The sequence below is a fragment of the Paecilomyces variotii genome, assembly GCF_004022145.1.
Source record: "Paecilomyces variotii strain CBS 101075 chromosome Unknown C8Q69scaffold_2, whole genome shotgun sequence".
In the NCBI taxonomy this organism is placed as follows: domain Eukaryota; kingdom Fungi; phylum Ascomycota; class Eurotiomycetes; order Eurotiales; family Thermoascaceae; genus Paecilomyces; species Paecilomyces variotii.
This window is the reverse complement of record NW_021167141.1, coordinates 2,471,486-2,491,819: the sequence shown is the minus strand read 5'-3', so window position 1 is coordinate 2,491,819 and position 20,334 is coordinate 2,471,486. Positions and strand designations below refer to the sequence as shown.

The 20,334-nt window shown below is 51.2% G+C and overlaps 8 protein-coding genes across 8 annotated transcripts; 4 read left to right on the top strand and 4 right to left on the bottom strand.

Annotated features, from left to right (window-relative positions):
* Positions 1-81: 81 nt before the first annotated feature.
* On the top strand, positions 82-1,240 carry C8Q69DRAFT_504737 (putative mitochondrial dicarboxylate carrier; the record flags this gene model as incomplete). Its single annotated transcript, XM_028632624.1, has 4 exons — positions 82-205; positions 273-313; positions 358-456; positions 539-1,240. 4 exons carry the CDS (start codon positions 82-84, stop codon positions 1,238-1,240), a joined length of 966 nt encoding a protein of 321 aa, XP_028487734.1.
* Positions 1,241-4,808: 3,568 nt separating this feature from the next.
* Positions 4,809-6,651, bottom strand: C8Q69DRAFT_504736 (putative FAD dependent oxidoreductase; the record flags this gene model as incomplete). The annotated part of the gene is made up of 7 exons (XM_028632623.1): positions 4,809-5,126; positions 5,205-5,400; positions 5,458-5,486; positions 5,526-5,795; positions 5,845-5,930; positions 5,983-6,096; positions 6,159-6,651. 7 exons carry the CDS (start codon positions 6,649-6,651, stop codon positions 4,809-4,811), a joined length of 1,506 nt encoding a protein of 501 aa, XP_028487733.1.
* A 1,132-nt stretch (positions 6,652-7,783) lies between these two features.
* Positions 7,784-8,523, bottom strand: C8Q69DRAFT_504735 (cytochrome c oxidase polypeptide vib; the record flags this gene model as incomplete). The annotated part of the gene is made up of 5 exons (XM_028632622.1): positions 7,784-7,818; positions 7,922-7,985; positions 8,119-8,200; positions 8,261-8,291; positions 8,457-8,523. The coding sequence occupies 5 exons, from the start codon at positions 8,521-8,523 to the stop codon at positions 7,784-7,786; spliced, it is 279 nt and encodes a 92-aa protein (XP_028487732.1).
* A 308-nt stretch (positions 8,524-8,831) lies between these two features.
* Positions 8,832-9,442, top strand: C8Q69DRAFT_504734 (hypothetical protein; the record flags this gene model as incomplete). The annotated part of the gene is made up of 5 exons (XM_028632621.1): positions 8,832-8,891; positions 8,967-8,982; positions 9,073-9,135; positions 9,204-9,216; positions 9,343-9,442. The coding sequence occupies 5 exons, from the start codon at positions 8,832-8,834 to the stop codon at positions 9,440-9,442; spliced, it is 252 nt and encodes an 83-aa protein (XP_028487731.1).
* Positions 9,443-9,694: 252 nt separating this feature from the next.
* C8Q69DRAFT_442259 (putative peptidyl prolyl cis-trans isomerase cyclophilin) lies at positions 9,695-10,220 on the bottom strand (the record flags this gene model as incomplete). The annotated part of the gene is made up of 2 exons (XM_028628825.1): positions 9,695-9,835; positions 9,900-10,220. The coding sequence occupies 2 exons, from the start codon at positions 10,218-10,220 to the stop codon at positions 9,695-9,697; spliced, it is 462 nt and encodes a 153-aa protein (XP_028487730.1).
* Positions 10,221-10,696: 476 nt separating this feature from the next.
* On the top strand, positions 10,697-14,853 carry C8Q69DRAFT_399079 (hypothetical protein; the record flags this gene model as incomplete). The annotated part of the gene is made up of 8 exons (XM_028627833.1): positions 10,697-10,905; positions 10,972-11,088; positions 11,139-11,244; positions 11,310-11,543; positions 11,591-11,677; positions 11,726-14,396; positions 14,451-14,749; positions 14,809-14,853. 8 exons carry the CDS (start codon positions 10,697-10,699, stop codon positions 14,851-14,853), a joined length of 3,768 nt encoding a protein of 1,255 aa, XP_028487729.1.
* A 541-nt stretch (positions 14,854-15,394) lies between these two features.
* On the bottom strand, positions 15,395-17,633 carry C8Q69DRAFT_159135 (putative peroxisomal membrane anchor protein). The gene has a single exon (XM_028625641.1). It carries the CDS (start codon positions 17,156-17,158, stop codon positions 15,887-15,889), a length of 1,272 nt encoding a protein of 423 aa, XP_028487728.1. The 5' UTR covers positions 17,159-17,633; the 3' UTR covers positions 15,395-15,886.
* A 613-nt stretch (positions 17,634-18,246) lies between these two features.
* C8Q69DRAFT_159179 (PAPA-1-like conserved region-domain-containing protein) lies at positions 18,247-19,952 on the top strand. Its single transcript, XM_028625642.1, has 4 exons — positions 18,247-19,232; positions 19,286-19,392; positions 19,495-19,841; positions 19,892-19,952. The coding sequence occupies exons 1-3, from the start codon at positions 18,443-18,445 to the stop codon at positions 19,756-19,758; spliced, it is 1,161 nt and encodes a 386-aa protein (XP_028487727.1). The 5' UTR covers positions 18,247-18,442; the 3' UTR covers positions 19,759-19,841; positions 19,892-19,952.
* The last annotated feature ends 382 nt before the right edge of the window (positions 19,953-20,334 follow it).

Below are 20,334 nucleotides of genomic sequence, written 5' to 3'. Positions count from 1 at the left end.
GAAGGCCTTTGATGGTACAGTACTTTTCCTCTTGCAACTCTCCACTCCTCCCGGGCTGTTGATGTATACTGCTCCGTCGAGATGACAGGTAGCAGGTCGTCAGGAGATGCGCAGTCTGCGCCCCGGCAGAAGGTCCATTATCCCTTCTGGTTTGGCGGTTCGGCCTCATGCTGCGCCGCCGCGGTAACGCATCCTTTGGATCTGGGTGAGTCTATTTCCGCCATGCCATTGAGGCTTCACAACACATCTTCTTACTGACTGTTTGAGGTTAGTGAAGGTAGATATTCGGCCAGAGTTCAGAATCACGGCATTTGTCACCCTTTTCTCCCGTGCTGACCTCAATTCTTCTCCATATAGGTCCGCTTACAAACCCGTAAGCATGGAGATCCCAAGGGTATGCTGAAGACTTTCGTGCATGTGGTCAAGAATAATGGTGTGTTGGGTCTGTACAATGGGGTATGTGGAACGTTGAATTGCTTATCTTGACGTTGCAAGACTAGATGGTGGTTGCTAATGTCATGTGTGATTAAAAAAATAGCTCTCCGCATCCCTCCTGCGGCAGATCACGTATTCCACGACTCGTTTCGGTGTGTACGAGGAGCTCAAGAATCGTGCGACCACTTCTTCTTCCTCCCCTCCCTCGACAACTACACTCGTTGGTATAGCATGTCTCTCCGGTTTCATCGGTGGCCTGGTGGGAAACCCGGCAGATGTTATCAACGTTCGCATGCAATCCGACGCTGCGCTACCTCCGGAGAAACGGCGCAATTACAAGCACGCCTTCCACGGCTTAATCCAGATGGTCAAGAGTGAAGGAACAGGGAGCATGTTCCGTGGTCTCTGGCCTAATTCCACCCGAGCGGTGCTCATGACGGCCTCACAGCTCGCGTCGTACGACAGCTTCAAGCGCCTCTGCATCCACCAACTCGGCATGTCGGACAATCTGACAACACACTTCACGGCTTCTTTCCTGGCAGGGTTTGTAGCAACCACCGTCTGCAGTCCTGCCGATGTGATCAAGACCCGTGTCATGAGCGCTTCGCCCGCGGAGTCTCACGGCCACAGTCTCTTGGGTTTGCTGAAGGAGATTTGTCGGAAGGAAGGCATCAGCTGGGCATTCCGCGGATGGACACCCAGCTTCATCCGTCTGGGACCCCAGACCATTGCGACGTTCATCTTCCTGGAGGAGCACAAGAAGATTTATCGGAGACTGAAGGGAATTCCTCACGAGGAGATCTAAATGGGCCCCATCAGGGCAACACTAGAGGCATCTCGTGGGGTGTCAAACTAAAGAGGGGAGACAAAGAGCCGGCTCCGATAAACTAATCGAGCCGATGAGACCATCTGATCCATTACTCCTTGATCCGAGTCTGCGGCCAAGCAGATGATATCTCCGCGGAGATTGACATGACAGCGAAGCGCTGTCCACAACCGTCATCCGAAATTTCTCACTATCCTCCACACTCGATGCAACCTACCAAAGGATAATACAACCCAACCGCTGGAGGAACGTGGAGCAGCACTTGACTTCTAGAACTCGGGGATCCTCCCTATCTTTGCTCATTTCATCGAGCTATAATACTGACGAATCTGACTTATCATAGGCCGTGCCGCTCAATCTTTTCCCCTGCGACACGCACAGATACCTGGTCTCCAGGATACAGAAGTTATTTTTTCTCATCATGTACAGTACAGAAACTGATGTGTACAACAGATTACACCATATACATGACTCATCTAGAATTAGAATAGGCTGGGTTGGAGTATTGGGATTTGGGATAGGGAGGGGATATATGTCCGGAAATCTAGATTGAATATATATACTGATACAGACAAACGACTTAAATTAAAAGCAGTGTACGAAAAGCACAGCGGTTAAGAGAATAGCTCGGCTCAACGATCATCCACAGTGAGGGCGTTCTTTCCGTCAAATAAGCTGAATTGATCCCTCAGGACTACTGCAATTCGAGACCAAAATATCAAATCTGATCCTTAAACAGTTGTTCTTTGTTGTGCCGATCTTGTGGATCATATGGAAATGAGAGCTCCAACAGTTGGTCTTGAAGCTTCCGGTTCCTATCCTCTTTACACCAAAATTTCTCTTGCATTTTACGATTATCTCGTTCGGATTGAGTGTGTCTTTCCATCTTTTCCTTCTCAAACAAGCTGGTCGATTGTCTGCTGTAAAAGCTTCTCGACGTCCGAGCTGACACACTCTTTCGTTTTCTGTTTTGGGGTACCACTATTAGCAACTGGTACAGTAGCTTCACGTGAAGCCATTCCAGAGCTGCTTTTGGTTAGGATGGAAGTTGTATCGGAGCTATTACAAGATCGGAATCTGAAAGCTCTACGTAGGATGAGTTGAAAAAGAGAGTTCAGAATACACAGGATTCGACACAGGATTGCTTAGATATCGTTATGGAAGGTCAGCGTGAGGTATATAAATTGCATTGAACTGTTATACAAACCCAGGGGATCTAACTGGAGAGTGTGGTCTGTATCAAATCTGTTCAAATAGATATTGTCCAGGTCTAAGAGCCTGATAAGCGCCAACGAACCAAGAGGATATCAATAAGAAAAGTACAAATCGCGTATTATTTTACAGTATAGTTAAATCATCAACTGGCACAGGCGGTGATGGGCAGAACATCTAGCAAACGTCCCATAGTACATACAGCCAACGATGGCCAGGTTGTCCAGGGCATAGTAGTACGGATATATCGTATAGTAGCTGGAAACTCAGATATGAAAATGAAGAATAAGAAGAGAAAGAGATCTAAAAAAAAAAAAAAAAAAAAAAAAAAAAAAAAAAAAAAAAAAAAAAAAAAAAAAAAAAAAAAAAAAAAAAAAAAATTATAACTTGACGTGGCTGTCGCAGTTCTCCACGGCCGTTCTCCCCTACTAAGTATCCTTCCAAAATTCATGCATAAGCACCACCGATCCCCCAGTCCGCCAATAGATAGCCATCGAAGAATGGCTTCTGCTCTACAATTTGCAAATCTCTCCGGCAATCTCTTGGGATATATATTAGAGACAAATGGGACAAACTCGGTTCGGAATGGCCGCCTGAGACCAAAATCCATGACGGGAGAGTCGTCTGAAGCGCAATCCAGGATGATTGCTAGATTAAGTATATACCTCGATAGGGAATATCGATGGATGGCCAAGGCAAGGTTTCAAATATTGCAAATGAGATCTTATATTACAATATAGGGACTTGCAGGAAGTGACTTACCCATGTCTCGCCTTGCATATATTCCTTATTTTTGCTAGCAAGCGAGGTAAAATTCCAAGTACCAGCCAACTCTGAGTGAGATAGGAGTATGAGAAGTTCCCTTTATTGTTATTCTAGAAATATGAATCACCTGGCCACTCAAATACTATGTATGCGTCCCTTTTATGTTTCTCACGATGAAACGTCTAATAGCAAAACAAAAGGGAAATAAATATGTTCTTTCCAAATTGATTACCAGCTTTCTATTGGATTTTCGGGATCTATAATTTCAGCGATTATACTTGCTGCACAATCGGCGCTGCATACATACATTGCTACCCGCGCAGCACTGACCAAAGACACTGCAGACGTCCAACACCAGTAACTTTTGACCTCAGAATATTTATACGCTATTTTAATTGTGATTAGCAGAGCCTACGTATGCAAAGGAATAGCTGTGGGACTGCGAGTTTGGCCTCAACGGCCATACAAGGAGTCGCGCAACACGAAAACCAGGCCATTAATACCTACCCGTTCTTCCTGGGCGGCAAGCAGCGAAGTATCGACTGCGCATCAGCCGAAACCACCCTCCAGCCTCCGAGTAGGGGCCTTTCTCTCTCACTTGCATATCTTTCTTCGAAAACGGATAGTGAAATAAACAATAAACTTACAAGATGCCCCATATAGGTCATAGATACTACTTGATGGAGAAGAAGCGTCTATCTAACCGACCAACCAACCAATCAAAGAACGAAAACTCATAGATATTAAATGATTATTAAAAACAGAAAAAGTGAGAACAGCTGTAGCTCTACTTTCTTACTTACAGTTGTATGTACGTAATTACGCAATAGTTCTAGTTCTTGCGTATAGGTTCTACTTTTGTAGATTGCTTTGCTTTCTAGTAGCTTCAGTCGATTGGTCAATACGTCTACCTGAGTGTGTCTGCATTGATGTTGAAAATACCCGTACTATAATGTATACGCTCGCTGGTGATTATGTACTCTCTATACTGCGCATTGTTAGAGGAAAGACAAAAAGTGAGGCGGTCAGAGTGGAAAAGAAAACCGAACCAAACAAAAAGGTCTTCGGGGACAGGGGTAAGTTAAGTAGGCGCGATTTAGTTCTTCGAGTTCAAATCTAACGGCTAGCTGCGTCCTGTCAAGTTACGTAGGTTACGTAGGCTGTGCAACGTTGATAATGATGATTAAGAGATTTACTAACCTAGCCGAACTAATGAGTAGTTTTGACATAAGCCTAGCTTACTTAGTTTAACTTTAAAGGAACACCCCCTGTTGTCGCTGGAGTATGCGGAACTCTCGTCTTCGCTCCTTGAGGGCGATAATCATAATAATGATAATAACAATCAGAGGGCGCAGGGATAAGAGAGATTATATGGAATCAAAGCTTGAAGGAGCAATGAGTGGAAGGATTATACCAATTCACGTAAGGTACGCAGACTAAGTGAAGCCTGCAGGCTGTATGGCCCAAGTATTGTCGAGATTATAGGATGCTATATCCAAAATATAAAAGGGGAAACGCAAAAGGCGCCCGAATTCAGTACATTCGGTCCGTTGTCGAGAACCCAGAGTATCTAGTTGAGTCTGAATCCTCCGCTGGTTCTCTTCTGGAAGAATCCATCAGGATCGTACTTGAGTCTGGTCTGTAACGCAGTCTCCTTCGTGCGGACACGGCCCCAGTAGTCCTGGCGGTAGTAGGCATCATTCATGAACAGGGGTCGGTAGACATCAGGCAACAGACCCCCGTCAATGTGCTTCTCCACTAGCTCACCAAGACCGTTATAGAGCTGCTGGTTGGCAGCGTCCACCTTCTCGTCGTCGATGGCAAAAGAGTAGGAGAAGTCCATCTCGAAGATTATATAGTCCTGGTCGGTGGGAAGGTCGAGGATGTCCTGTTTGAAGGGTGATCAGTATATTGTGTGACCATGAAACAAACCGCCATGCGGTAAGGAGACTAGGGGAGCGCTTACCCCGCCGAGAGCTTTGGCTTTGCTGGTAATGGTGCGAGGCATGGGCTGGAAAGCAAAAGAGCCAATCAATCCGGTCACTTCCAGGATGCTCGAAGACACGTTGAAGAAGTGGTCGTAGTATGACTGCATGACTTCGGCACCGACGGTCTTGTTCGGAAGGGGCGTTGTCTCTGTGGCGATGGTGTATCGTTGTCCGCTATTGTATCCGGTCAATCACTATAAATAAGCCTTCTGCATATATGGGCGAACTTACTGCAGGATGAACTGGTCATTGTTTTTAAGCTGCAAGATAAAGTCAGCACTCCTTATTCATTCAAAAACAGCGGTATCACTGGCCAGGTCATAGTAGGAATCCCATGTCTTCGTAGAGTCGATGACGGGTCCGATAGCCGTGAAGTTGGAGAAAACACCCTCGGGAGGGCTAGGGCCATCGTAGAACAAGAAAATGATCCAGGTGTTGAGCACAGCGGCATGCTCAGTCGTGACAATGACAGCAGCCTTATCATCTGGATAGCTCTCGGTGAAAGAGCGTACGGCTTCGAGAACCTGAGGGGTCTGTTTCGAGTCGAAAACATAGTTACCTCCCCAAACCTGCTATAATTAGGTTTTCATTCAGTAGCGGAAATATAGTCTGGCTTACCTTCTCCGAGATGGGGTGTGTCTGGATGGTGTATGCCGTCACGATACCGAAGTTATTACCGCCTCCCTTGAGAGCAGCAAAGAGGTCTATAATGTTTAGTCTTGTTCCCGACCCGTCTTTCTTGAATGTCTGTCTTACCGGTGTTCTCCTTGGCATTGGCATTCACGATCGTAGCATTAGCAAGGACTACCTGGAAATTAACGACGTTGTTCGCCGCCCAGCCGTATTGGGAACTGAGGAAACTCAAGCCACCTATCAGGTATGTTAGACGCCCAAACAGGAATGTCCCCAAGACTGAATTGCAAGAGACTCACCTCCAAGGAGATAACCTCCAACACCAACACCACCGATACGACCACCTACAATGGTACGGCCAGTGCCGTCCAGCCCCTTCTGAGCATCTTCCCAAGCAAGACCGGGTCCAATAACAGCAGTCTGAGTGTCCGGGTCGTAAACCACCTGGTTGAGATTCTTGGTCGAGATAAGCACTCCATTCTGGATACTGGCAAACCCATTGTTTGGCATATGGCCACCGGACTTCACGGCAAAGAAGTCGTCCGTATCCTGGAGAGCGCGAACTATATCCGCGACCTGCTCTGCACTGGAGGGAAACAACATGCAGGAAGGACGGAGATCCGAGCATGCCGCAGACCAGTAATGGTTAATTTCGGTCTCATATTGGATAGATGCGGCATAGTCCACATTTTCATTCTGCTGCTTGAGCGTCTGGCAGATATCTGCCGCTGCCAGCGTTGAGAACGCCGTGCAGAATCCGAGGATATACTTGATACTGGATGCGAAACGCATCTTGTCACTTCACAACCGGAGGGAGTTGATGCCAAGGGCCAACAATTATAGTAGTAATATGAAATATGAAGAACAGTATTAAACAAAAGTTTAAATGTGTACCGGGGAAAAATATTAATTAATCAATACAAATGAGTGTATGGGAGTGACACATTTCAGAGAAAGGGAACAACTGGGCCAAAGAGAGACGGCGAAAGAGACGGGGCGCCCGACATCGTACAAGATTGTCAGAAGGGTGCTTGATGGTTATATCTACAGCATCAGCTGCCTCCCCTCACAGATATGACTTACCCACACTGGAGTAGGGGAGAGACATTCTTCCAAGCCAAGCAACTCCGGGTGTTCAGGGTGGACCTAGATCTCTATCTGATGCTTGGGGCCCCATAGCCCTGACGGCAGCGTAATGCCTTAAAGAAACAGGATCGACATTTTGGGAACGGAGAGAGGTAGTCTACCACGGTTGTCCTGGCTGTATAGACTCAAATTATAGTCATCTTGAGCGGCGAGCCCGATGTAGATGTTCCTAGCGACCCGAACTTAGTTGGGGGGGCCTGCAGATCAGTAAACGTCCCAGTCCACCTGCTCAATGCTGCAGAGAAGTTGCGGAGAACAAGCGCCAGAGTTCTTCAGAGCCGAGAATGCTGTTGATCAATGAGACGGAGCGTTGAATTGGATCTCATGGTTCTCTTGCCAGATTCCGCCAACATCCCCGGCGCCAAACGGCAGGGATGCGGCTAAGCGAAGTCACGTGAGCAGACCGGCCCCCCGTAGCCCCGAGTTCGCATTGACGGGAGTAATTTGAATACCTTAGCTACGGACGTATAATAGTTTAGTTTGATTTGGCGTCAGGCCTGCAGAGTAAAGGGGTTCCAGGAGACGGGTCTATGGGTTTGGCGGTGTTTCTATTTAGAGATGCATTCGCTAGTAGAAAGGACGATAGTCGATATTTCAGCCAGATCAAAAGTCCTGGGGTTCTCATTGCTCTTTAGGGGACGCGACTCTATGTACTGTACAACATTCCTGCCTCCAAGAGATCCAAAGAGTCGAACTTTCGGCCCGGATGCTTCGGATACTTTACACGTTGGATCATGAACATGGAGATCTCGTGCGTCGATCAGCGGAATCTCGTCATTTACGCGTCCAGACGAGCAGGGAAGTTTCCGGCTTCTGGATAGCACAAAGTTAGAACCGCTGACGCCACATGCTCTCTTACATAAAGGAAAAAGAAGAACTGCGAGTGCTCAACAACGGAGCACAAAAGGCGACTTACCACGCTGGTCATCCCATCGGTCGGTCCAGGACTTGGGGCACAGAGAGCGGTAAGCAAGGTAGAACTGCAAGTTCAGACGGTTACATCAGCAAGGGTCCATGCACAGCCAATCACCGCTCGATCGATCGGGATTCATAATATCCTCGACGGCATCGAGGCACGGGGACCAGATGGAAAGAGATAATATGGATCGGTACCTGGCGACACGGGCGGAAGTCCTCGCCCTTGGCGTTGATGCACTTGAAGTAGTCGACGTAGTTCTGCCAGCAGTGCTTGGTCCTGCAGAGTGTGAGTTAGCCACCGTGGTATGGGCATGATATCAAGACGGAAGTCGCGTACTGGTTCTGGTTCGGGAAGCGAGCATCGTAGCCTGTCGATGGATGAGATTGTCAGTGGTGGGCTCAGCAGAGCCAACGGCGATGTTTGAGAGCAATCGGCCGTCACGATGACCAGGACATACCAGCTGCGATCTTGTTAGCAATTGACGTTCATGCGCGGGCGTGAAGCCTCGAGAGATCAGTGAAAAGTGGCTCACCTGTCACGAACTTGAAGGGCTTGGTTTCGAGAGGCTCATCGGGATCAGCTTCAGGAATGGCACCCATTTTGACGAGAGAAGAAGAGCACGAGCAATTGAGGTCGAAACAAGCGCAATGGAGGCGTGGTCGGGCGGCGACGGTGGGATGGAAGAGCTGCGAAGAAAGGACGTTAGAAGGTAAGGTTGGGTTCGAGTTGGTGCTGGTGGAATGACCGGCGGAGCTGGGAAGCCGGCCTGGCCGCAGACGGCTAGCGAGCCACTCGTGGCGCATGATTTCCTAAACACCCGAGACTACGACAGACTACGACATTTCCTCCCTTCGACCTTGACCTAGCTTCACGTCACCATCTCGACAGCCCACCACCACCGTCCATCATGTATCCCACTCGTGTTCTGAGGATGCAGCCCTCGCGGCCCTTGTACTATGCCTCTCCCGTAAGTCTGCCCTCGTGGGGTCCCCCTCAAGTGACCTTTTTCTCGATCCACGGTCATGCTAACGTGCTCTCACAGAAGGAGGCCCAGAGCGGTATGCTCTCCCACTGCGACTGCCATGATGCTCTCGAGGATCTCGCAGATGCAATTGGATCAATTGGATGGAACTGACTGCTTTGACCAGCCCACACGATCTCTCAGCGTCTCCGCCAGATCAAGAAGATGCCCCCAGAGCTGATCCCGCTGGGTATGTTGTGACCTACACTGCACCCCAGAATGTCAAATTCTACAGAAAACTAACATTTCCAAAAACAGGCTTCGTCTTGTGGTAAGTGCTAGTCTTAATATCTACCTCCAATGCCAAAGCGCCCGCTTCCGCTTGGGCCTCCCACATCTACATCACATCCTATGCTATCCCATCCTATTCTCCCCCAGCTAACCCAGACACTCTCAGCGTCGCTGTCGGAGCTGGTATCTACTCCTGCATCCACAAGCTCACGTCGGACAAGACCCTCCGTCTGTCCCGCAACCGCCCTGAGGACCGTGCCCACTAAATGTACCACCATCTCTTTTGGACTGTATGATGGAGGATGATGGGACTGGAATTGTGCACGGGCCGGCAATAATGACAGAACATTGATTCTGCAGAAAATGCCAGGGATTACCGAGTCATTGGGAGCATATGTGTATATAGTATGACCCGGTTTGAGGAGTTTCCGCGGAGGAATATGACAACATTACTGTCCTTTTACTCTCCGTCTTCTTTTTCTTCTTTTTTTCATGATTGTCGCGTCCGCACATGAAGTTCATTCAGGTTTTGGTCCTGCCACGTCGAGTCCTTCCAGACCCTGCATGGGATCTTCAGGACGGCCGTTGGCGCCCATCCGGGCTTCTTCAGCGGCCAATCGATCCTCTTCACTCACGGCATGTTTGGCCAGGTAGCCCTCCTGTAGGATGCGTAGTCAGTAAGTTGCTAATGCCAAGGTCGAGTAGCACAGTAATAAAACCAACCTGTTCCCAAATTGCAGTCTTGCTACCCAGTCCTTCGTTGCTATCCTTCTGCGGTTTGGCAGCCGCTACCTTGATCGTCCGGCCGTACAGTTCGCTTCCGTCCATGTTATCGATCGCTTCCTTGGCATCCGGGGGAAATTCGAATTCGACATAGCCAAAGCCCCTGTGCAGATCGGTCGATGAGGGCAGATCAGGCTTGGGGAGAGAGATATCGACGATCTCGCCGAAGGGGAGGAAGGCCTCGGTCAGCGTGTGAGCGGTAACCGCTTGGTCGAGCCCGCCCACATAGACGGTTGCTTTGAGGCGTTCTGCTTCCGACATGGTGGAGGATGAGGCCCTTCTGTTTTTCTACTAGGCCACACAAAGACAGTAGATGGACGCTGTAAGACTGGAGCAGCGTGGTCGCGAGAGACTGTCAGACACTATCTAACTTATATGTATAATTATCCTCCTCGAGTCCCTCCATCGCTGTCTCTGAACGGGACCCGAAAAGACGGTATCACGTGCCGGGGACCCGCGCGCGCAGGCTAGCGTGTGAACTAGTCGTGAGTTGCCCCAAGATCGCATCCAGAAGGACACTTGGAGGCATCCCGGTATTTACTGTTGCTGTCCAGTGTCGCATTTCCAGCCATCTCTACACCCCTTCCAGGGTGCTTCTGGGAAGAAAAGGGCATCCTGCCATATTCCGGCTGTCCTTCTTTTTGTTCTAAATTTCCATTGCGGATTTTATTCATGATACGTCTTCCTGCTACGGCCTATTGTTAAACCCCATACAGAACGTTCCGTCATCAGTCAGTATGGTCCGTCTAAGGGAAATTCCCCGGACGGCCACCTTCGCTTGGTCTCCCGGTGCCAAATCGCCCTTGATCGCGACCGGAACCCGAGCAGGGGCAGTCGATGTTAATTTCTCGAATGAGACGTGCCTCGAGCTCTGGGATCTGGGGTTGGATCGCGAGGACGCGGGCACGGAGTTGCAACCCACCGCCAAGGTTTCCACCGACTCAGGGTATGGCTATTCGAATCGATAATACAGGTTGCATGGAGAGATGATCGGGATCTAATTCGCTTACAGGTTCAATGACCTGGCTTGGGCAGAGTCCGATGATAATACGCGAGGTGTCATCGCCGGTGGTCTAGAGAACGGCTCCTTGGATATCTGGGATGCCGACAAGCTGCTCAGCGGAGCAAGGTACGAGGACAAATTACGTAGAGTTATCGACATGACCTAATTCTCTCCAGTGACCCTCTCGTCTCGAGAACCAGCAAGCATACAGGAGCGATCAAGGCCCTCCAGTTCAACCCCCGACACTCGAACCTCCTGGCCACCGGAGGAGCGAAAGGAGAGGTACGGTCACAGCCCTACAATCAGGAGTCAATGTCCCGCATCGGAGCACACTGACTCGTTCGCAGCTTTACATCAATGATATTAACAACCTCGACAACCCATTCCGCCTCGGAAATACTGCAGCCCGCGCTGATGACATTGAGTGCTTGGATTGGAACAAGAAGGTCGCCCATATCATGGTCACTGGAAGCAGCGCAGGCTTCGTGACCGTCTGGGATGTTAAGACAAAGAAGGAGAGTCTGACGCTGAACAACCTCGGCCGGAAAGCCGTCAGCGCCGTGGCCTGGGACCCGGAGAAGGTACGAGTACTCAGAACCTGCTGTGGACTCGCTCTGACCTGGAACAGCCAACTAAATTGATCACCGCTACTCCTCTGGAGTCAGATCCCGTCATTCTTGTCTGGGATCTCCGTAACTCACATGCCCCAGAAAGAGTAAGTTCGTGCCCGCCGTGACCGTCGCATACGGCTGACAGTCTATAGACTCTGAAAGGACATGAATCCGGTGTCCTGTCCCTCTCCTGGTGTACTCACGATCCGGACTTGCTTCTCTCCTCCGGAAAGGACAACCGCACTCTCTGTTGGAACCCGCAGACGGGCGTGGCCTACGGAGAGTTCCCCGTCGTCACGAACTGGACCTTCCAGACTCGCTGGAACCCTCACAACCCCAACTTCTTCGCTACCGCCTCGTTCGACGGAAGAATCTCTGTTCAGACGATCCAGAGCACTAGCAATGAGGCTGCGCAGTCGCTTGCCAGCCAGAACCAGACTCTTGATGATGAGGATTTCTTCGCCAAGGCCCAGACGCAGCCGCAGATATCAACGTTCTCGCTGCCAAAGGCCCCCAAGTGGCTGGAACGTCCGTCTTCTGCTGCCTTCGGTTTCGGCGGAAGGGTTGTCTCTGTGGGACTGACGGAGAAGGGAAAGCGTTCCTCGACAGTCAAGATCACACCTTTCGAAGTGGATGAATCTGTCGGGAAGGCCACCGAAACTTTCGAGACGGCATTGAAGGAAGGAGACCTGCGGAGCATCTGCGAAACGAGAATCTCTGCTGCTCGCTCAGAGGAAGAAAAGGCCGACTGGAAGGTTATCGAGACTTTGCTCTCCGAGAACCCTAGAAAGGGTCTCTTGGAGTACCTTGGATTCTCGAATGAGACTGATGAAGCCGCTGACGGCATCGCCAAGCTCGGATTAGGAAAGGAGGAAACTAACGGAGTGACTGAGGACAAGGAGTCCCGCGGGCCGGGAGCCAAGAAGCATAAACGAATCACGTCTATATTCGAGACAAGCACGGAGGGAGAGGAGTTCCTGACAGATCTGGCAGCATCGAAGGGTGCCAGAACTAACAACCCCTTCAGCATCTACACTGGTTCTGAGTCTGAAGCTGACAGGCGGATCACGCGGGCTCTTCTGCTCGGCGAGTTCGAGAAGGCCCTCGACGTCGCTCTCGAAGAGGACCGGATGTCTGACGCTTTCATGATTGCTATCTGCGGGGGCCAGAAGTGCATCGAGAAGGCCCAGGAAGTTTACTTCTCCAAGCAGGCCGGCGGTCCCAACTACCTGCGCCTTCTCGCTTCCATCGTGGGCAAGAACCTGTGGGATGTCGTGCATAACGCCGATCTTTCCAACTGGAAGGAGGTTATGGCAGCTCTCTGCTCTTTCGCGGATGAGAAGGAGTTCTCGGATCTCTGCGAGGCGCTTGGTGACCGGATCGAGGAGCAAATCAGAGCCACAGGTGACAAGGCTTCCCGTAAAGACGCATCCTTCTGCTACATGGTTGGATCGAAGCTGGAGAAGGTGGTCGCAATCTGGATCGACGAGCTCCGGGAGAACGAAAAAGAAGGTCTAGACGCCGGCACCGATGACTCCAGCTTTTCTGTCCATGTCCGTGCTCTGCAGGGCCTGATCGAGAAGGTGACCCTGTTCCGCCAGGTCACCAAGTTTGAAGACACGGAACGCCAAAAGGAGTCTGACTGGAGACTGGGCCTGCTCTACGACAAGTATGTGGAGTATGCTGATGTTGCAGCAACTCATGGTCGCCTGGAGATCGCGGAGAAGTACCTCAGTCTCGTTCCTGAGAAGCATTCTGAGGCCGAAGTCGCGAGGAACCGGATCAAGTTGGCGACCAGACCGGCTGCTGCGAAGGCAGCCCAGGCTACCGGCCCTGCGGCGCGAGTCGCTTCCAAGCCTTTGGCACAGCCGAACCTATACCAACCTCCTCAGCCTACGTTCTCTCCCGCAGGCACTCCAGCTCCGGCAGTAAACCCTTACGCGCCTCCTACTCCGGCTGCGGCTGCCCCTGTCCCTGCTGCTCAGCCAACTAATCCTTATGCTTCCATCGCCGCTGGAGGCTACACGCCTACTGGCTATCAGCCTGCTGGTTACCAACCTCAGCAGCAGATGAGGTCGGCTGCAGTCCCCCCGCCTCCTCAGTCTTTTGGCCATTCGTATAGCTCTTCTATTCCTCCTCCCCCTCGTGCCTCCAGCCAGTCCCCAGCTACCACTGTTACTACGTACACCACGGCCACGAACCTCCCTGCATGGAACGACCTGCCAGAGGGCTTCGCTCGGCCTACTGCGCCGCGAAGGTCAACCCCAGCTGGTACCACTGCGATAAGCTCCCCCTTCCCCAACCAGTCTCCCACGGGCTTCCAAGGGCCTCCACCCCCTGGTCCTCCGGTTGCTGCACGAAGGGGTACTCCTCCTGTTGGGCCACCGCCAAAGGGTCCTGCTCCTCCGCCTCGTGTCACATCGCCGCCCTCAAGACCTACTTCAGCAACGGCCATGAACCCGTATGCTGCCATCCCCCAGTCGCCGCCCGTCGCTACGGGCATGGTCCCCCCGCCTGTTCAGCGGGGTCCTTCCCCGTATAATGCACCTCCCGCTGGCCCGCCACCATCGAATAGATACGCCCCGAGCCCTGCGTCGCAGCCCTCAACACCCCAGCTCCAGGCTCGAGGCCCTGTACCGCCTCCTCCCCAGGCTAGTGGACCATACGCACCACAGCAGTTCCAGCAGCCGCCGCCTCCAAACCCATATGCCTCGAACCCGCCTCCTCCCGCTCAGCAAGCTCCGCCGCAGGCACCACCTTCCCAACCTTCGAGGCCGGGCACTGCGCAATCGCAGCGGGAGCCGCCTGCTCCTCCAAAATACCGTAAGTCCGGCCTCTCAGAATTATAAATCTACTTGAGTACTAACTGCTGCTCAGCGCCTGGAGACCGCTCCCACATTCCCGCAAATGCTTTGCCAATCTACGAGATCCTGTCCGGCGAGATGCAGCGAGTCAAGTCTCGTGCCCCCTCCTCGTTCAAGGCACAGGTGGAAGATGCGGAACGGCGGCTGAACATTCTGTTCGACCACTTGAACAATGAGGATCTGCTCAAGCCCAACACGGTGGCAGACATGGCCGAACTGTCGCGTGCCATCCAAGCACGTGACTACGAGACTGCCCGGGCCATCCACGTGGATATTCTGACGAACCGGACAGACGAATGTGGCAACTGGATGGTAAGTGATTCCTTTACGTGTATATTGAATGGGAGTCGATATTGACCAGTCCGTTGCAGGTTGGTGTTAAGCGACTGATCAGCATGAGCCGCGCAACACCTTGAACGACTCTCACGTGACGTGTTATGCCAATCGTAGAATCTAGGGATCTGAAGACAGCTTCTTACCCTGTATTACGTGCTAGAAGGCTAGCAGCTTGTCGGCGATCTGAATCTGTGTCTGCTATCAGGTCGTTTATTTCTCGTGCCATGTTTTTAATAGCCTGTTGAAGATTTCAAAGTTAGGCCCCATTTTCTTTACTCTTAGGAAGATGCAGACTGCAGATAAAACGTTACGTATTTGAATAATTGCCTGATCAGTTGCTGGATCATTTAAAATGCGGTAGGATTATGTTAAGTCGCCGTTCTCCTCCGTAGACATTTGGCATCCCACATAAAATACATTTACGGTCCAGAATCATCTCTTATATTACGAAACTACTAGCAGGCATTTACTTTGCGTTATCCAATGATATCTAGTGGTGTTGCCCGAATGACACGAAAAGCATGGTCTGATTTGAACCACCTAATTAGGCTGCTTGAATTACTTGCTTAGCTTCTAGTTCCAGTGGCGGAAGGGATTTGAACTTATGTTTATCTCTATAATATACACAGAATCTAGTGATCTAGTGATAGGTTCTATTGTATATTTATGATATCAGAGAACAATGCTGCAAATGGATGATTGACAGATTATCTGGACGTACGGAACTTTGTGTGTTAACAATATATATTGTCCTGTAGGGGCTGAGGAAGGGAGTCAGCGGGGGGTTGAGAGTGTTGCTTGTGGTCTTATTTAGATTTAATGTAATTTAATTAATTTGGTAGGTCGGTAGTTACTGTGCGGGTTCTTGTGGTTTACTTTTTTTTGTTTGTTAATCTACTCAGGTTTTTCTAATGGTGAGGGATTTGGAAAGAGATTGCATTTGCATCTGCGGGCTGTGTCATTTCGCTGTGTCAAGGTATAGGTATAAAGTACAGTAGTGCGTAAGCACGTCGTAAATGGACATGTTCGATTTCGAACGAAGCATCGAGTGAGAAAGGGAAGATGAAATGGGTATGTGTACTTGCTCGTACTGGCTCTTCATGATCGTGCTTTTCACCTCGCTACACCTGCTACGATGCGTCCTCCACGGCCGGAGGGGAAGTTCCTCGCGCTCAGCAGAGCGCCCTTGACACCCCGGATCTCAGATTTGATTTCTGATATGGCGTCTTCTTCGCTCTTGCGCATGCCTGTCGCGACCCCTGGAGTGGAACTGTTGTCTGGGCTGCCCGCGGCGTATACGCCGTAGGCGTTGCTGTTGAGATAGCCGGGCCCGCTGTATGTCAGAGCGTCGAGATAGCTTTGCAGCTCGGACAGGCGGTCACGGACAAGATCCTCTGGAGGACGGGTTCGGTTTTCACCGTCCAAGAATTCCTGCATGTGAGAGCGGATGGTCTGAAGGCGTCCGACGTGGCCGGTCACTGACTTGACCGGATCTGGAGCCGAGCTTGCCTCATCTGAGTCGCTCGAGGAAGCCTGGCTGCTCTCTGTCCGTGATAGATCTGGGGTCGTCTGAGTTGCAACGTCACGATGGAACAATTCCGTCGGGTCAGAGATAATGGAGTCAGTATCCGATGCGTCGTCACCGTTTTTAGCTGCCACCGCAGCAGCGGCGCGCGACGGATAGGGCGGTATCGTGGAAACGTTCTGTTCCAGTTTCTCATTCAAGTTGCGCAGATTGCGCTGGGTTGTCTGCGCGAGATCGTGTCGGGCCTCGTTGAGATCTTGCAACATCGGCTTGACAAGATATTCGCTGGCACCGTAGATGCTGGCACCCAGGCCTACAGCACCATAGAGGGTATAGAGGATACTGCGGAAGGTGAACAGTGGCGGTGGCTTTGCGGCTTCTACCAGGAATTCTGGGTATGTGATGATGGGAGGGACATCGCGGGAGGATGTGGCGGAAGTGGCTTTCGTGGAAGAGCTCTGAGAAGTTCCAGTTTCTGACGGCTTTTGACTAGCTGGCTGAGAGGATGTAGAATCTGTAGATGCCCCGGATTTCGCTTCTGATAAAGATGCATCGGAGCTCGAGGACTCGTTGCTGCTGGCCTCCGGGTTGCGCGAGAGCCCCAAGAGTCTATCTATCTCGTCCTGTCGAAGTCCCTTCGATTCGAGGAAAGACACCTTGCGATCTGTGGGCGCATCACGAATGGACTCATCCTCCAGGAACTTCGACGCTTGTTTGAGCAGCTCTGTGCGAGGACTGGCTTCAGACTGCTCCTGGGATGCCTCATTAGTCGTCGCAGATGGAGATTGCGTGGAGGCGGATTCCCCGGCCTTTCTCTGCCACTCGGGGATGGCGGGCTTTTTGGGGTCCGAATCTGCCATGGTGCTCACTGAATCGTTCAAATGACGAGCACTGGCTTCCTGGGGCAGGGAAGGGTAGAGGAACCGGAGCGTTGGTTGAAGATGGACGGGCTTATCGCCGGAGACGATGTTCTTCCTCCGCACGGGGTAAGCTTACCATACTTGCTTGGCCTGGACCTCGGCTGCTGCCCCAAGGATCGGGCACCGCCAGGCGGAAGCGGTGGGAAAGTATACGGTACCTCATAGATGCGCTGGAAAGAGGTGGGATCGGAAGTACCAGCGACATGGCCAGCAGGATGATGAGGTTCTTCTCTCGTACAACACAAAGGCGTGTCATGCCCTTCTCATCGACTGCTTTCTCGATCGTCCGCTGGCCATTCTCCCCCTCTCATCTCACATCACAACCTCGTCCGGATGGGTGATGCTCCAGCATCTTCCCTGGCAGAACTGCTCTCGGAATCGATCAGACACCACGCGATCGGCTGACTGTTGGGCAATCGCCGGTCTCTATTGTCCATGAACCAACTGCGCCTCTCTCGCGCGATTGTCCAATATTCTCCGTGTTTCGTGCGACTACAATAATAACACTAACTACTACTGCACTTCCACTTCCCCTCCGCCTTCCCATCCCAACCCAGAAACCCCGGCAGAAACCCCACACCGCCCGCGATGCCCGTCGTCCGCCGCCTTCGCCGCCGTCCGCAGCGGCCATCCGACGATTATTATGATTATTCTTCGTACAACGATAATTCCAATCGGACGGAGAGCAGCGACGATTGGCAGCCTGAGACCCCGGACGGTGTTGCGCCCAAGCCACAAAGGTATGTCTGCCTCTGCTTACTGCTGACCACTCCGCGTCCCTGCATTGCCCTACCATCCGTTGCTTCCTCGATGCCTGCAGAAGTCCCCCATGCTGCGCGATAGCACTGGCGGCGCAGCTGTCCATGATCCATCCAACGGGAACAGGTCAATGTTCTTTGTGCCGGGATCAGCTGGGCGACCAACTGCTCCGGATAGCCCATGCGCCTATTCACTGTATATGGCTTCGCTCACTGGAGCTCAATGGGCCAATGCTTCTCGCCCCATTTGACCCTTAGCATGCCCTCACCACATCTGTCAAGATCGCCATATCCAGAATAGATGATATGTGCATCGCCCAAACCCGGATCTCACCCATGCTGATCCTATCTTGACTGTACTTTTCTCGTATCGCCATCTTTCCTTCTCTTACACATAGTGATCTCGTCTTCCCGATCATCTTGTACTTCTGCTCATTGCCTGCCCTGACATCTACGATACCACACTATGTCTCCACGTCGTTCACTTCGGTCGCGCGTGGTCGTTAACAGAGAGTCAAGCCCGCCGCTTGCTAACCCAAGAATCAGGTCGAGCAGGATTACACGAGTTGTCCCATCTTCTTCATCGTCATCCCCGTCGCCGCCCGTCACACTCTCTCGCGCATCGTCGCACTCCCCGGACGCAGGCAAGAAATCCATTCGCCTAACAGTCAAGATGCCGGCGAACAAGTTGCGCGAGGCTACCAACAGCTCCGCTCGTAGCGCGACTGCGAGACGCTCCCATAATATATTCATGGACGACCCCATCGTATCGGGACCTCGAAACAGCAGGACCAAAAAGAAGATGGTCGAGGTTGATACGAGCGACGAAGAAAACCTGGATGACGAAGAGGAAGACGAGGTCGATGAAGATGAGGATGCAGAAGGGGAGGAAGATGACGATGTGGATGCAGACGGCGACGTAGACATGGACGATGTACCTCCTCAGCCACCGGTGTCTAAGAGACAGGCCAAACCTACTGCTGCTGCCGGCCGAGGTCAGGTAAAGAGTGTCGAAGCCAAGGAAATGGAGAACGACGATGATGAAGATGATCAAGAACTATCAGAATTGGATTCCGACGCCGAAGGTGAACTGGACGATCAGGAGATGGGAGGTGCAGCGGAAGATGAAGAATTAGAAGACGAGGAAGAAGAGGAAGACGAGGAGGAGGACGAAGACGACGAGGATATGGATCTGAGCAAGATGACAAAGCGTCAACGTGGTTCTCTTGGAAATGATTTCTTACAGCTACCCATGGGTAAGTCCGATTATGAGGCTCCTACCTACGGACCAGTACTTATTATCTTGCAGAACCGCAAGTCAAGAAGCATTTGACCGCTGAAGAACATGCGATGCGACGAGCTGAAATGGCCCGCCGGAGAAAGAACCTCAGTGAGAAGCGGAACGAAGAAGAAAAGGTATGCGACGGAGTCGACGTTCTCAGACAGACCATTATCGATCTATTGGACTTTTTTTTTAAGGAAACTATACGTGAGAAGAAACTAATCAAAATATGACAGATGGACACTATCAACCGTCTTTTGAAAAAGCAAGCCCCAAAACGCCGCGGCAGAGCGGCTGCAACGGAGGCTGAAGGTACTCCCACCGTCCAGGAACCGCCAGAGCCACCTAAACCTGACCCTACAATGATCCGGTGGGTCAGTGGTTCTAATGGTGTCTGCCGGGTCGCTGTACCGGAGGAATTGTTCGGTACTCCTGCTGGTCGTCTCTTTGGAGAGGCTCCTTCTAGTAACGGACAACGGAAGCTTGTCGAGGAGGTCTAGGGGACGAAAACCATCGGGAAAGTCCAGCAGGGTTGTGCATAACTATTACAGGGGCCTGGGGGAGGATGTCAAACTATTCGGGAGTAAGGCTCACTTGGGTTGTCTATCTGCCAAAATAACACTTGTCAATCAGCATTTATTTATTATGGGCGGAGTTTTATAGGGGAAATCGGCAGGAATACGGCATGGATCGTTCAGTTAGAAAGCGACATTCGAGTAAACACATGTCCTTAGGGTTTCAAAACTCATGATCATTACTACATCAAATACGTCTCGTAGTATTTGTTATTTAATACATCCAGAGAGAGAAAAAAAAAAGAACCGTAGCTTTTTTGCCATTGTAATTTCCTGACGGAGATGCAATTGAGGGCCAGACAAAAGAAACCCTGACCCGGCATGGCGGTAATGGGCCCTGAAAGCCATCCCATCCCGATATGAAATAACAGACTCAAAATATACATTCTATCAAAACACTTTTTCCAAGAAAAGAATCAGTACAGGGGCAACAATCGACATTACCACGGTAAATAGTTTCCGGGCGGGAGCCCCAGCTCTCATGAGTAGACGGCACGAAAG

Bases quoted from the DNA above. Each gene is read 5' to 3' on its own strand.
- C8Q69DRAFT_159135 (XM_028625641.1), bottom strand. From the start codon at position 17,158: ATGGCAGATTCGGACCCCAAAAAGCCCGCCATCCCCGAGTGGCAGAGA.
- C8Q69DRAFT_159179 (XM_028625642.1), top strand. From the start codon at position 18,443: ATGTCTCCACGTCGTTCACTTCGGTCGCGCGTGGTCGTTAACAGAGAG. The intron at 19,233-19,285 runs GTAAGTCCGATT...ATTATCTTGCAG, and splicing joins TTTCTTACAGCTACCCATGG to AACCGCAAGTCAAGAAGCAT. The intron at 19,393-19,494 runs GTATGCGACGGA...AAAATATGACAG, and splicing joins AGCGGAACGAAGAAGAAAAG to ATGGACACTATCAACCGTCT.